At 41.8% G+C, this 15,721-nt stretch overlaps 1 protein-coding gene across 1 annotated transcript in view; it reads right to left on the reverse strand.

The window, feature by feature from the left end:
* The window catches only part of DHX36 (DEAH-box helicase 36), a 40,144-nt gene extending 26,663 nt beyond the window's left edge, over positions 1-13,481 (reverse strand). Inside the window, exons 1-8 of the mRNA XM_018571178.1 lie at positions 13,249-13,481; positions 11,660-11,790; positions 10,649-10,823; positions 7,674-7,712; positions 5,457-5,627; positions 2,931-3,010; positions 1,128-1,202; positions 878-1,044 (exon numbers count right to left, since the gene is read on the reverse strand). Of these exons, the coding sequence (XP_018426680.1) occupies positions 878-1,044; positions 1,128-1,202; positions 2,931-3,010; positions 5,457-5,627; positions 7,674-7,712; positions 10,649-10,823; positions 11,660-11,790; positions 13,249-13,446 (1,036 nt within the window). The 5' untranslated portion in view covers positions 13,447-13,481. The remainder of the gene's footprint in view (positions 1-877; positions 1,045-1,127; positions 1,203-2,930; positions 3,011-5,456; positions 5,628-7,673; positions 7,713-10,648; positions 10,824-11,659; positions 11,791-13,248) is intronic.
* Between the last annotated feature and the right edge of the window lie 2,240 nt (positions 13,482-15,721).

Below are 15,721 nucleotides of genomic sequence, written 5' to 3' on the forward strand. Positions count from 1 at the left end.
TCTCCATTTCTTCCCACTCCTGCTCCCTTCCTCCTTTGAAGAAAACCGTATGTCAAGTCTCCCCCCCACCCCATTTCATTTTCTTGTGCTCTCAATAGTACACATTGCATTTGCCCTAGCCTCACCTCGCACGCACTCCTCTTTGTACTTGTCTCCCGTTTGATGACCTTGTGCTTGGTAATACCCTGCTGTCACATGCTTTCTCATCTTGTCTCCTGTTTGTATCTTAAAAATATTGAAATGAGCACTAATCTAATCTCCCATTCACATCTGAAAATGTTTTTGCACATTTCCCTATGCCTGACAAGGCTAAACATCAAAATTCCATTGTTTTCTATTGTGGCCATTTACATCTTAATGCTTAGCGATTCGGAGCATTATATGATTTTATTTTGTAGAGGTGATTCCATTAAAGTGTATGGGCCAAAAATGCGTAACACAAGACACAAGCATTTATGTTTTTGATGCTGAAGAACTACTCTCCTCCTCTAGAACAGCTTTTCACTGGCTAAAGGAAAAATGCCCGACGCTTGATATACTTGCAAAAAACGATCGCACAAAGCTTGCAAAATGCTTTTAAAATGTGTAAAAATTCACAAAAAGCTTCAGAAATCTACTCTTTTCAGGTGTGAATGCAGACTTAAATGCAATACGCCGAACATCTTAAGCTAAAAAATTGGCACCAAACATTTGTACCAAGAAAAAAAAAAAAGTATTACACTCTATCAAATTTCCACCATCCCAACTCACAAATTAACACTAAACCAAAATCTACAAACCGAAAACTTCTTTAGATAGTACACAGTAAAACTCACAGCAGTTGATAGGATGGGGGAACGGCACTGAACTAAACATTTCCATTTAAAAAACAACTCACCAAAGTAGCGAGAAAACTTTTCTGCATTGAGAGTGGCACTCATCAGTATGATCTTCAAATCTGGGCGACGGTTCAAAAGATCCTTTACTATGGCCATGAGGACATCAGACTGCAGGTTTCTCTCATGAATTTCATCAAGGACAATGTGACTGACATTGGCCAAGCATCTGAAACGAAACAAAACTGGCTGGAAAATCATTTATAACACAAAGTATATTTACAGTATTGATATGCATAGGTGTGTACTTACTGGTCAGACTGAAGCCACTGTAGAACTATGCCAGTTGTACAGTACAAGATAGAACCCTGTTTCCGAGGCAACTGGCTAAAATGTTTAAAAAAAGAAAATAATTCCATTACATGCAACATGGCAGAAACATTCCCCCAGAAGAAGTTAACATGCCATTTCTAGATGCATTACTCATGTAAGAAGTGAAAGTATTGTAAAATGTTACCCATCAATTCCACCAATTATTTCTATAGTAAACAAGCCTAAAACAAAGGACTGTAAGGAGAGACTAACCAACCAGCTCTGTATATGGTACTGTAAATGATGTCCTATCACTAGATGATATATCAGGGTAAATGAGGAGGGTGATTATCCTTGTGAGGGCAATGACAGAGGAAGAAAGCATCACATGCTCCCAATATCTAGAAGCACCAGGTATTTCATAGGTCTACAGCAGAAACACAGGGCAGCAAAAGAGTGCAAGGAAATAAGTATCAGCATTAGAGGAGATGGCTATTATTCACACTCGTTACTTTGCTCAGTACTTATTTTGCCGACAGTGCGATTCTGATATTTGTTTTGTAAATTTACTAAATCTAAGCGAAACCAAGACTACGAGAGCTTTTGCACTTGTATCTATTCAATTCAGAGATGAGGGCGGCGGGGTTCCCCAGTAAGGAGGAGGAGATGTGTGGCCAGCACTGTAAACAGGCACCTCAGTTCACTGAAAAGCTGCCGAGTTCCCCAGCAAGTGCGGGACCTCAGGCAGCCAGTTCAAAAATATGTCAAGCAACGGTATCAGCATTTAGTATCGGGGCATTTTCGCGGGTACTTGTGAAAATGCCCACTATCAGCACAGATACCTGTATCGGTGCATCCCTAGTGAAAAGTATTGTCTACGGAATAATTATATTGCTATCCCCCACAGACAGGAACACTATTCTATGTTTACCTGCACTGCAGGATAAAACTACAGTAATACCTTGGTTTACAAGTAACTTGGTTTGAGAGCGTTTTGCAAGACAAGCAAACATTTCTGAAACATTTTGCCTTGATATAGAAGCAATGTCTTGCAATAAGAGCAAAATTTTATAGAAAAGCGCCACCCGAATAAGGCTGTAGCAGTGCGAGCGATGAGTCTGTTTAACGACAATGCAATGTCACATTGGATAGATTCCTTGTTAAGGTTTCACGAAATGAAAAAGATTCCATTGAGTCAAGAGATAGCAGTGATTCCGTTAGTGACAGTGAAAGTTGTCCTACACAATAATCCTCCTCTCTCTTGTCCCTCTCACACCGGCCACAAAGGTACCTGTAATTGGTTTATTTTTCTTTATATTTTGTACAGTATTATAATCATTTTATATGAATATTTTTGGGATGTGGAACGAATCATCTGAATTTCCATTATTTCCTATGGGGAAATTCGCTTTGATATACAAGCGCTTTGGATTACAAGCATGCTGCCGGAACCAATTATGCTCGTAAACCAAGGTATTACTGTACTGGCTTAATTTGCATAACTCGGCAAAGCCCATTGCTAAACAAAATCCCAAGTCCTCACTTATGCTTCATTCTATAATCCAATAAGCTTTTACGAAGAAAAAAAATTGCTTCTAGCAAAAAAATAAAAAATACAATTTGGCACATTAGTGAAGCTCAACCACACAGATGCTCCATTGATTCTGTGTGTAGTAGTTGCAACCAAGAACCACATGCCTGGAGTATTTATATTGATACACCAAGTTTACAAAGCTATGATTTATCTGGACAATAATGACAGGAGGACTCCAATTAACAAATTATTAATCTACTATGGCATACCTTTCAAGACGAATTTGGTAACCAGTGCTATTCCCCCTCCCGCATGGTTCAGCTCGCTCTGCAGCAACACGTTCTGCTACCTAAAATAAATACATATTGGCATAAACTTTAAGTTATCTAATAATCAAAAATATATGAAATGAAACAAGTATCTTAGCAGCATAGCATTTAAAAAATAAAGACAATCAATAACAATAGGATCATCATAAGAAATGCCTTTTCAATTTTAAAAAAGGCAAAATGTGCTTTTCACTGCACACTTATACAGAATATAAATACATTAAAGCAGATGATCAAACGGCGTTCCTGTTGGCAAGGGATGTGCATAAAGATAAATTAAAGGGATTACATTTAGTAACCAATATCCACAAAAAACATTGAGTACATTTATATAAATGATGCAGCATCAAATATGTACAGAGACTACATTGCATTAAAATATTCACTGCCGTAGGCATGGAATACACACCATGCTGACATATAAATATATGCAATTCCAGGTATGCAAACAGACGCTATGGTGTACAAATATTCTATATAGATATCTTTGGCAAAACAAGGCCTTCAGCCATCTGTACATTTCAATAAAAATGTTGCCTCTCTGCTAAACAGTTTTATAACTCCAATTATCCTGACCTCTGATGAAGAGGACACTGTGATGAAACCTGAAAAGGACATAAGATATATTTTCTTGCATTTTTTTTAGCAGAATCTGACTTTTATTAGGAGAGGGCTTATCCTATTTATCTGACAGGTTAGTCTGTATATAAAAATACCAGTGCATAGTTAGACAGGGCAGCTCTCTCGGTCTCTTTAAGCAGACCTTTACCTTCACCTGAGCTGGGCAAGAAGCTATGGAAGGGCTGGCTTGTAAGCCCTTTTTAGTGATAGCAATTATGTTAAAGCGGACCTTTACCCAGATCTTTAAAATAACAACAAACACACCTTTAGAAATGTTTAGTAATGACAATCTACAAAAACATACTTCTGGATAATTGCCGGCTTTGTATTCTTTGCATACCCCATTTCTCTTTTCTTCCCCAGTCCTCCAACAGTGGCCATGTTTACTAAGGGCAGATTACTAGCTCTCCTACTACTTCCTGGATTTCTGGCACATGTGACTAGACATGTGACTAGACATGTGACTAGACATGTGACTAGACATGTGACCATGCACCTCATCTCAGGGGAGGAAAAAGCCTTTCCCTGAGATGAGATTTCCCAGCAATGCTCTGCTGATGACAAGCAATCCCAGTGTGCCTTGTTTTGGCAAAATGAAGTCATTTGCACTTTTAAAAGCAGGAAGTGAATGCTGTGCAAGTATTTCAAAATCACAGCATTTTACATCTGACATGTCTATGTTATTAATCATAATACATAGAGAGATGCATTTGTACAATTTGATGAGTGTAAAGGTCCGCTTTAATTGTCCTGATAGTTACTGTCATTGGTATAACACATACTGCATAATTCAATACTTTTTATAATTAATTTTAACAAAATTGGCTCTCCTCCAACGTAAAAAATACATTGTCCAAATCTGAAAACAGTCAGTGAACTCCTATCTTAAAATTAGTATTTACAATTATCTAAGCAACATTTTAAGAGCTTGTTAGAACTAAAGACACACCTACACACAACCAAGTTCCTGTACACTAGGAATCACGGAACCCAATTTATTGTGAAAAAAATGAATTCACTTGTTCCCAGTAACCCTAAATCAGTGGGCATGTCCACAGTAAGTGGGAAAAATGTACCCAAGACCGCAAAGCACACGGGACATAAAGGGTGTGATTTAGATGAAATTTGGAAAGTTGTTTAGGTCTCACATAGAACCTATGAAGAATATATAATTGTATGAGTCTGTCAGATAATTTGGGGGAAACTCATTTACAGCCCTTCAGTCTTCCAACATTCCAATGGCCATCTTGCATTTATGCTTAGGCTGATAAGGAAATACAGCAGCTTGGTGGGTGAGAAGCATATTATAGAAAGTAGAAATCTATTGGGAGTGGAACCACACACTCCAGTAAGGGGACCATTGTGGCTGTACAACTCCAAATTTCATCTAAATCAAAGCCTTTATTGTTATTCAGGGATACTAAGAGCGAGTGATCACATCTTGTTCAAGATAAAAAAGGGTTCCTTAATCTCTCTGAACCCAAAATATTGCCTTCTGGGCCTTTTGTGAGTTAGAATTGGATACATTTACTACTATTTTTCTTCATGAAACCTTATGTATCATGCACAAACAGATTGCACAAAGCTAACCGCTCCCCCATTTCCCATCCCATACATGTGTGTAATAGTACATGCAGTTCTAACATAAAGCTAAACTGTGCTTTAGGTTTATTGGTCCTGCAAAAAATAAAAATAAAAAAAGGACAATAAGAATCTTAGTATAACAATAATGATACAACCAATCTAGCTACTGTGAGGCCTCTTGTGTTTAAGGTGACTTGGCCTGTAAAAAAAACAAAAAACAATAAAATGGTCTATAATGAGATTGTAGTTGCAATATGTTACCGAAATGGCACTTATTCTCCTTGGTTGAGTACAGACAATGTGGCATGAGGACCCTTTGCCCTTCAAGATGTAGTCATCCAGAATGAACTGCGTCACTTGGGTAGTTTTTCCACACCCAGTCTCACCACTAATAACGGTCACCCGACTGGAATTTATCATTTTAATTATCTCCTGAAAACGGAAACAACAAAAATTACATCACGCAGTACATTAGAAGAAAAGCACCTTGATGAAAAAACAAAACATAACCCTTTGCAGTGTCACTTTAGCACTTAGGTAAAATACATCTGGGCTAATGAAAAAATATGAATATTCAGCCTTAGGTTATTATACATTATTGTACAGACTTACACATAAAAAGATTACAATGAAGTCATTACTCAATGTCTCCCAGCTTTTCAGAGTGTAGCCAATTCCCATATTTATAGGACATTTGTGTGATTTGTTTTTGAATTAATTGCAGTGTTATGTACTCTTAGAAGCTGCTGTGACATCAGGCAATCTTAAAGACATCAACTTTCAGATGTTAGTGGACTGCTGTCAGGCTGAAGTGTCAGATTCTAAGTCTGTAGGGTTTTAAAACTGTAAAGATTGGATATTTAGATTTTGTTTTGCAAAACCTACAGCTAAAACTTTAGGAACTAACCAGCTCCTAATGTAGTAACTAAGGAGCTTTTCGGTGTACTTTAAAAAGGAACCTGACAGGTCTAAATCCTTTCTATAGGTAACAAAGCATAAACCTTTTGGGCCAGATCTAGTTCATTTAAATCTTGTGATGCTGAATCTTGTGATGCCGCCACGTATCAGTGTTGAAATTCAAATCAATCACTATGAGGTTACTTGGATCCCCAGCCTAGGCTATATATGGGGCCCTTTAAATTCTGCCCATGGCACAAAGCTTCACCTTCAGATATCCAAAGGAAGCATTTCATAGTAGAAGCCCTGATATTTGACAGTTGAATGGCAAGTTATATGGTGGTGCTCAGCACCAGAAGGGGGGTAGGGGTTTCATTTCAATGAAAACTCAAGACAAGCTGGAATTAGAATTCACAGTGATGATCGATTTCAAAACTAACCGGTGTTTGCAGTCACAAGATGCCTTCACTTCAGAACATGTACTAAAAGGTCAACTAAAATCATGAATACACACAATGTTACTGCGTCACAGTATAGGTTATACCTCAGACACAAAGTTGAATTAATAGACCTGCCAAACCCATGTCCTGAGCGAGCTCCAACACATGATTAGTGGGTTGAAGTGCTTGGCGGAAGTACCCACCGCCACCAAATGACCAACCCCTTTTTGGCTGCGTTAATGAGGCACTTTAGATTTCCATCATACATCATTACACTCATTAACCAGTTGACATCCGCGGTGTTAAACCCCCTTCCCATCCAGGCCATTTTTCAGTATTCAGCGCTGCGGTAACAAAAAATATTTAGCCTCCAGTAACATCGCTACAATGTGACATCATAGGTGCATTGAAAGGTGCACTTGCGCTGCGTTGTGGTAGGTAGCCCATACATTTGAATGGGCTGCTTACTACAGCCTAATCCCACTCAAAGAAGTGCATGCACTTTTTTTTAAATTGCATCAGAACACATGGAGGGCAATATTAAAACTGGAGCAGACAGATCCTGGAGCAGCTGCCCATGGCAACCAATCAGCTTCTCTATTCAGCTTGCTCCGTTAAGATTTGAAAATGAGAGAGAAGCCGATTGATTGCCATGGACAGCTGCTCCAGTTTTGATATACTCCCCTCATGGTATTAGGTTATCATGCACTGTGGTGCAATGCCACACACATGCGATGGCTAGGTGCCTTGTGGTGTCATTAAGAAAGAAGTGCACCTAACATTGCAAAATATAATCTCATGTGATGCTAAAACTCAGTTGAACACTCACAATTACTGGAATGCAGTCAACCTGCATATACAGTAATAACTTTGGGGGTATTTTACTTTTTTAACTACTAAAATACACAGCTTGTTTTAAAATACCTGTGCTGACAACACATAGGAAAGCTCATTCACACAAAGTGCCCTGCCTCTCCAGCAGATGGACACATTGCACCGAACACTGTTCTAACCAACAGCGCCTCACTCCCTGTACAGCAATATGAGTAATGGTTATAAAATAATGTTTGATAAATATTTCCAGTCATATACTATACACCAGGCAAGACAGACATAACATTATTAGGTCATATTTTCTCACCTCTTTCATAGTGTACGATGGTAACTTTGCACGGAACCGCTGGAAATACAAAGCAAAACAGAATCACTAAAGATGTAAACTAGAAGCCATTACACAAATATACAGATGCAGCAAACAAGCATTACATTTCATAGCACATTAAGACTGTCAGAGAGGCCGAATTAACAAATAAACCTAAAGCTGACCTTGCACTAAAATTGAAGTTCACTTATTACATTAGCAACCCCCACTATCGCATCTCAAATTACTGCATTAAAAAGAGTGAAGAAAAAAAAAAAAAATACAGCGAAATTGTGAGTGCGACTGATGTAGTAAGTGGACCTTGCCTTTTCCTATGCTTCTCTGCTCCATTTACTAGCAGTAATGCCATGTGACTGCTGGCGAACGGTTCATAAATCAGCCCATATGAATGAAAGGTTATTAATTGGTCAGTAAACGTCATTGAATTTGAAGTAGACACCGGTATTGACCTAGAGGCAAAATCTTTTGTTCAGTTTTAATTTTCTTTTTTACTCTGTACTCACCATTAAAAATAATTAGGTTACTATAACTGCTGACCATTCTTTCCCTCATAGTTAGCATATTTATTTTTATTTGACGATTACAATCCTGGTTAGATGGTTTTATGTAAAACATTATTACATCCCTTAAGGCCTTGTTCACACCAAATGCAGAGCAGTTCCGGGTCAGGTTTCTGCACATCTTTTAGATGCATTTTTGGCAAAAAAAAATAATTGTTTTTAGTTTAACATTGGCTTTCAGTGCGTTCCAGGCATTTGCATGCGTTTTTGATGCGTTTGCAGATCCAGAGCAGGTAAAATAGGGCCTGCTGCAGTTTTTTTTACCTGCTCTGGATCTGCACACTGCGATGTGAACTGGAGCTAAAAATACCATAGGAATACATTGGACGCAGTTTTGATCCGGTTTGCACCTGCTCTGCGCTTGGTGTGAACTAGCCATTACAGAAGAGTGCAGCTAACCCTCCTTACCCTGGCTTTGTTATGATCAGTTTCGCCAACAGGACACTTTAAAGAAGAACTCTGAGCGGAAATAATCTTGACACTTGCAATGGGGCTTCCCCCACATTGCTAGGGCTGTGTGCTTGTTTTCATCTAGGGAAAAAAATAAAAAACTTTATACTCATCTGAACCTTGCAGCTGGCTGGCTGCTACTCTGGACCCTACCTCCCATCTCCTCCTCTGCAGCGGTGGAATGTCTCCCGGCGTCCTTACATCCTATAAACTGTATAGGACATGATGACTCAAAAGACCTTAGACTGCCGGAGAGGCAAAAGAGGCTCCAGTCTAACGTCCAGCCAGCTCCAAGATTCAGGTGAGTATAACTTTTAGATTTTCATCCCTAGACGAAAACAAGTACTTAACCCTTGCAGCGCAGGGCTAGACCCAATGTAAGGTTTAAGAATAATTGTGACTGGAGTTCTTCTTTAACCTCCCGGGCGGTATTTCCGAGTGTGGCTCGGGGTTAATTTTCAGTACCAAAAGCGGTAACCCCGAGCCACACTCGGGATTGCGCAAAAGTGTCACTTAGCTTGTCTCTGCGAGCCCGCGGTGTCCTCTGCTGTGTGCGTTTTCGGGCGTCACAGCGGGGGGCGGAGCCGGCGGGAAATTCAAAGTGCAAACATGACATTTACACAGAATACAATGTAATCTGCTATAATTACATTTATGTATCAAACTATTTCACTTCAAGTTTGTCTGTAGAGCTTTGTCCAGTGCCCTGCCTGCACTTTTACGGTTCTTTCTGCCTGGAAACTTGTGAACGTTCATGGCATCCAAAAAGCGTCCCTTTAGGTCAAAATCAGTTTCAGACCAGGTAGAAAACAGCGATAGTAAATTAGAATCCCTTGCAGAATTGAGCGATAGCGATTCGTTGGGAAATTCTTCATCAGACACTGAAAGTGACGACTGCGACGATTCTGCGACCGAGCTCAGTGATGTGCGAGCTTGGTCCTCTATAGACTGTGGTACGGATCAGGCAGTGCCCCCAGAATTCCCATTTACTGGACCATTTTTTTTTATTATTGTATTATAATTTCTTATAATTTATGATTTCGTGTTTCAAACTTTATCATACCCGGGATGTCTACTGGACTCTTGTTTGGACAGATTTAGGTGAGTTATTCTGAAGATTTACTAAGAATTACAGGCCTACAATATAAACAACAAATTGCCATGAAAAACAATGTACCGCTTTGGCATGTTAAAATCCTCCATAATCAGACCGCCAGGGAGGTTAAAGAAAACCTGTAGTAAATGCAACATGCACGATTGCCAACGTCCAACTGAGAATCCTAGTCTCCTGGCAGTCTCTGATGTTATTACTTTCTAAGTTACTGACCAGTATAAAGATATTAAGCAAAGGAGGTTAAGGTGAAGACAGAGTTCCTAATCTACATGCTTGTTTCAGGCCTGTTTTATATATAAAGCCACTGGAACAACATGGCAGCAAAGCAACTAACATTTTTAAAAGAAGATGTCCGCAATAGAAGTCTTTGTTTCTTACTACACTTTCCTTCAAAATTAAAACAATACAAACATTTAGATAACGGTTTGCCTGCCTTTGACATATCACCACCTCGTCTATTCTCCAGCTGGCCACATGCTCACTCCATTGATGATGCCAAGGGGGGCAGAAGCACAGAGCAAGACAGATCATACTGGATTCCACTCCCAAGAGGGAGCCATTCCCAGGAGTAGAGAATGTTCAGACAGAAACATAAATGCTCTCTTTTGTAGAGTAGGAGACCCCTGTCAGTTGCTCTTGCCGCTTGTGTCCCTTTTGCAGATGTCCCCTCACTCCCTATCAGGTAAAATTGTTATCAATGGAAAAGTAAATGAGGGGAAATTTCTCCAACGGAATACAAATTCATCCAGTGGTGAAAAATATTCATAGTTCTTTTACATAACGCATATACATTTTTTTGAAGTGTAATAGATTCTTATTACATTAAGTACCTGCATTTCAAGGTATCTGGGATTCGTTTTTTTGCTCTGCAGCTCTTCTTTAAGTGTTTGATCGAAGGCTGTATTTTCCTTAAAACACTCACTAGCACACGCAACTTCATCGTCATCATCCCAGGCATCTTTCTCTGGAAATGCAGTTTCTCTGAGTTGAGTAGCAGTACTGTTTCTGGAGAGGAGGGGGAATGAACAATTAAGATGGAACCATACAAATGTTGTAATACTTAAAGTGGACCTTTAACAAAAAATCACATCAGCAGCTCGGCATGCTGACATGAAATCATCTTACATTCATTAGGTAAACATTTTTTGCTTTCACTTACAATTAAAGTGGCATTAAAGTCAAATCTTTTTTTTCCCCTCCCCCCAATGTTAAAACACTTCCCCTAAATGATGCATCTTAATCCGATAGAGCTGCAGCTAACGATTATTTTCAAAATCGATTATTGAAAAAGTTGACAACTTTTTCAATAATCGATTATAATCGATTAGTTGTTGCAGCCCTATAATCCGATCTTCCTCTTCTTTCCTGTCCTTTTCAGCCTTCTCTCCAGCGCTAACTCCTCTGTCCTTGCTGGCACTTCCTGTGTGTCTGCATGCGGGTGCACGCTGTCCATAGACTTACCTTGCGTCTCTCCTCATCTCCCGGCCGAAAATCCGAACTGCACATGCGGCCGCCCGAGCAGTTTCAGATTTTCGGACGGGAGCGCGCGGCGAAGACGCAGGTAAGTTTAAACCGCTTTTAAAGCGTTTAAAAAAAAAACTTTTTGCATATATCTGCTGCTTGCTAGGAGTAGATATATGCAAAAAAAACGGAGGGTTTAGAAACCCTTTAATGTTTTTCCACTTCCTGGTTGATTGTGACACTGGAGATTTAGCCCTGATCAAACAGATGCATCCTGGGAAGGATACATTACCAGTGCCTTCCTGGGAAATCTCATCTAGAAACTCAAAATTCCTACACTTGCTATATAATTCCTCACATGTCCTATAATTAAAGTTTACCTTTCATTTTCACCGTCCCACCAGGAGTCTTCAGAAAGAGTTGGCTTTACATCATTGTTTTGCGCCTGCACGGTGCTAAGAAGCTTTGTGATTTGTAGTTCCCTGGATTCATCCATGCGCACAACAGCTCTCTATAAAGAGAAACATTTTCACTTAAAGCATACTATACTTCCATAGCCCAAAAATCACTGCTCCTTCATAGCAGCACCAGAGAGAGAATGCCTAAATGATAGATTATAAAGGTGACACAAATCTTTTATAGAGCACACAATGGTGAATGCGCAGTCTATCACTGTGCAATTCATTTCAATCTCTCCAAAGCACTGGCAGAACTACCAGGGTTGCAGCGGTCACATTTGTGACCGGTCCATGGTGTTCCACCATCTGGTTTGGGGGGAGCCCGGAAAGGAAGTAGAAGGCCCAGCCCAGGCAAATGCCGAGGTGCCAACATTGCCTTCTGGGACTACAGCTCCCAGCAGGCCAACGCTCCAGAGTGGGGGGGGGGGGCACCGGGTGCCTGAGGTTTCTATTTACGCCTCTGTGGCTGTGTGACTGAGGCCGTATGGCCTGTTTTTTATGCAGGATTGATCACAGTATTTTATTATGCCGTGTACATGAGCCCTTACAGACAGAGCTGTGAATATTATTTAGGGACACACGGGGGAATTTACTAAAACAGGAGCAGTTGCCCTTGGCAACCAACCAGCTTCTCTCTTCTTTGTTCAGTTATAAAAACTCCAGGAATGAACCCTTGCAGTGGGCAACCGCACACTCCAAAGGTTAACTGCTGGTTTTTTTGTAGGAGCCAGAACACAGCTGTAGTATGACCTCCAGCGCCTCACGTCTATGGCGGATGAATGGACCTGCATTAGACATAACGTCAGTGGGACTTAGACCACTGGAGCCCTGGGGAGAAGAGGCTGCGGGGACCAGCCCAGAGGGACCGAGGATTCGGTGGGTATATTTTCTTCCAGCCCCTACACCAAAACAAGCAGTTAACCCTTGCAGTGCAGGGGTAGCCCCACTGCAAGGGTCAATTCCTGGAGTTCTCCTTTAGACCCCATTCACACCTAGCGACATACCTTTTGCAGCGGATCCGCACGGCCGGGATAGCGCGACTTTCGGGGCGACGTTCCAGCGACGGTAGCGCGACCTTCCACGTCGGGCTCCATAGAAAAAAGCAAAATCGCGCAAAATCCGCAGAAAAAAGGGTCCGGTAGAAGCGACTTGCGACCGCGACGAGCGACATGGAGTTAAGACAGCTCCATTGAATAACATTGGCCGGCGACTTCTCGCGATATCGCGCGGCAAAAATGCACGATATTGCGGCGGAAATCGCGCGACAATTCGCTATATGTGAACGGGGCCTTAGGCTTTGAAAATGAAAGCTAGAAGCTGATTGGTTGCCATGGACAGCTGCTCCAGTCTTAGTAAATTCCCCCCACTGTAACATGGTTATGTAGAAGAAGATGCTGCAGATGTAAGACACTGTGATGTAGATATACAGGATCCATGAATGAAGCATCATCCTGGTTGTACAGGAAGACAGACCATCCTATAGTTACACACACCGCAAGAGGCCCACCTACCTCCATCCTCTCCTTATCCTTGCTCTTATTGCCCTGTCTCCGGGCATACCACATGCCGATCTCCCGGCCTTTCAGATGCGGTGGGGGCTTTTCTCTGCCACCCCCGCTACAATCTTTAGACGAGCCACCTTCGTGGTGGGATGAGAAGCCCCGACCACGGCCGCCCCGACCACGACCCCTGCGCTGTTCGTAGTTCATGGTCGTTCAATAGCTACAAAACACAGAGCCAGTCTCAATACCAAAATGATCGTTTACCGGCAGATCATGAGCCGCCGCAGCTCCCGTAGACAGCCTATTGGCGCAGGCGCGAGACCCGGAAATAACGTGAGAAGAAAATAGCTGTCCAGAGCCATTTTGTTGTAGACAAATCCTTATTCATTTACAGGGAAACAAGCACCAATAATATGGCTCCTTGAACGAAGAAGCCAAAACGCTACTGGGTTGGTCATCACGTGTTCGCGTGGCAGCACGTGATCAGCTGCGCGTTCCAGAGGTGTCGTATGTACGGGAGGCAGACATGATATTGGTGGGCACAGCGTGCTTTCTCGTGAACTAGCGAGATTTTTGTCTGATACAGGTTTTTTTATGGTAATGTTAAGTTAGGAAAGCTCCAAAGTAAAACTTTGTGATAGTGAAAGAAAACGTGCAGTAAAAAGATACTGGTAAAAAAAAATGTGCCTGCTTAATTGAGTAAATGTGTGCAGTGATAGCGCCCTCTCTCTGCAATTTATGTGTTTGTTTTTTACTGACATGGAGTTGTTGGTTCGAATGCTGGCCAGTGCATCATCTTCATGGAGTTTGCATGTTCCCTTTGTGCAGGGGCTGACTGGCAACATTTAGCCCAGGGGGCAAGTACAACCTAGAGGCCCATGGTGCAGCAACTTGGCATTCAAAAACAACACGCTCATTGGTTAAGTGGCTATTATCTGAGTTGGCCCTAGTATGTGTGTAAAATCCCGAGGGAAGCCTCCTATAGCAAACCATGGTAACAGGTTTTCCTACGTAGGCGCACCCAATCCGTGTTTATGTTAGTATGCACGTGTTTGCGGAGGCGATGGACTTTAAAACAATGTTTTTGCTATTTTAAATTTATTTTATTTCGCTTTTTTTTTTATTGCACCCTTGTAGCATATTAGTGGTTACATGTTTTCTTTAAAGGTGACATTAAAGGTTTATTAGACTGCTAATATCACCTTTCCTCTTCAAATAAGCTAGCTTGAACAGCTTCTTCCTCGGCTTCTTTAACTGGGAAGGACAGGTGAAAAGCCGGAAGTGATGCAATCAGCGTCACTTCTGACTCCATTTAGCACAGAGGAGATCAGAGAATGGATGTTCACTGGTCTGCTACCTGCCGACACCTACATTGCAGAGCCCAGACTTGCAGGCGAGGAAGCGGAGCCCGGGAAGCAAGGCAGGGGGGCGTCGGGCAAGGAGGAACCAGTTTACCGGCCCCTGGAAGCAATCTGGCAGCAGCTCAGCCACCAGAATCACTTCCAAAGTAAAGCCACCAGCTGCCAGGGGCATTTACAGTGACCATCAGCCAGCACTGTATGGGGTACGACACTGGCAGTGAAAAGGGTTAAAGCAACTCTGTTGTCACCTAAATTAAATTTTGCAAAATGCTAAATGGAAAAGAAGGGTTTTAACCACTTTAACCAAGTCCGCGGTGTTAAACCCCCTTCCTGTCCAGGCCATTTTTCAGTATTCAGTGCTGCAGTATTTTGACTGACATTTATTCCGTCATGCAACGCTGTACTGAAATGCATTTTATACCATTTTTTGGGGACAGATAGAGCTTTCTTTTGGTGGTATTTAATCACCACTGGGGTTTTTATTTTTTACTATATCAAGGAAAAAGCACCAAAAAAAAACTTTCCCCAATATTAAATTATAAAACATTTATTATTACCCAATTTTTGGTAAAATATAAAATAAACAGGGTCACATCGAGTAAAAAGACACCAAACATGTCAAGCCTGAAAATTGAAGGCACGCATGAAACCTTACAAAAGTACAATACCCAAAATTGGCCATGAGCGACGCTTTAAAGGAGAACTATGGGGTCAGTGTTTTTCCCCATAGTTCTCCTTAGGGTAACGGGAGGACACAAACTAGCGTCCTCCCGTTACCCTAAGCTCAGTATACCGCGAGCTACAGCTCGCGGTATACTGAGTCGCCGGAGCGGATCCCGACTTAGATGACGGGATCCGCCCAGCTGCGTGAGTGACAGCTGGCTCTGCCTATCTAGAGGCAGAGCCAGCTGTACCCGCCCCCTCCCCCGTCCGTTCCGCCAGCCAGCGCTGGCAGATCGGAGCAGGGAGAGGGGAACCCAGCCCCTCCCCCTGTCACGGCAGAGAGCCGTGACAGGCTCGAGAGGTGAGCGAACGCCGGTATGTGTTCGCTCACCTCCCGATCTACTGAGCCGACCTGTGACAGTCTCATTGTCACAGGTCGGCTAGAACTATGAGGTGAG

This window comes from Nanorana parkeri, unplaced genomic scaffold (genome assembly GCF_000935625.1).
Source record: "Nanorana parkeri isolate BGI_ZX_2015 unplaced genomic scaffold, ASM93562v1 scaffold1692, whole genome shotgun sequence".
Classification (NCBI taxonomy): domain Eukaryota; kingdom Metazoa; phylum Chordata; class Amphibia; order Anura; family Dicroglossidae; genus Nanorana; species Nanorana parkeri.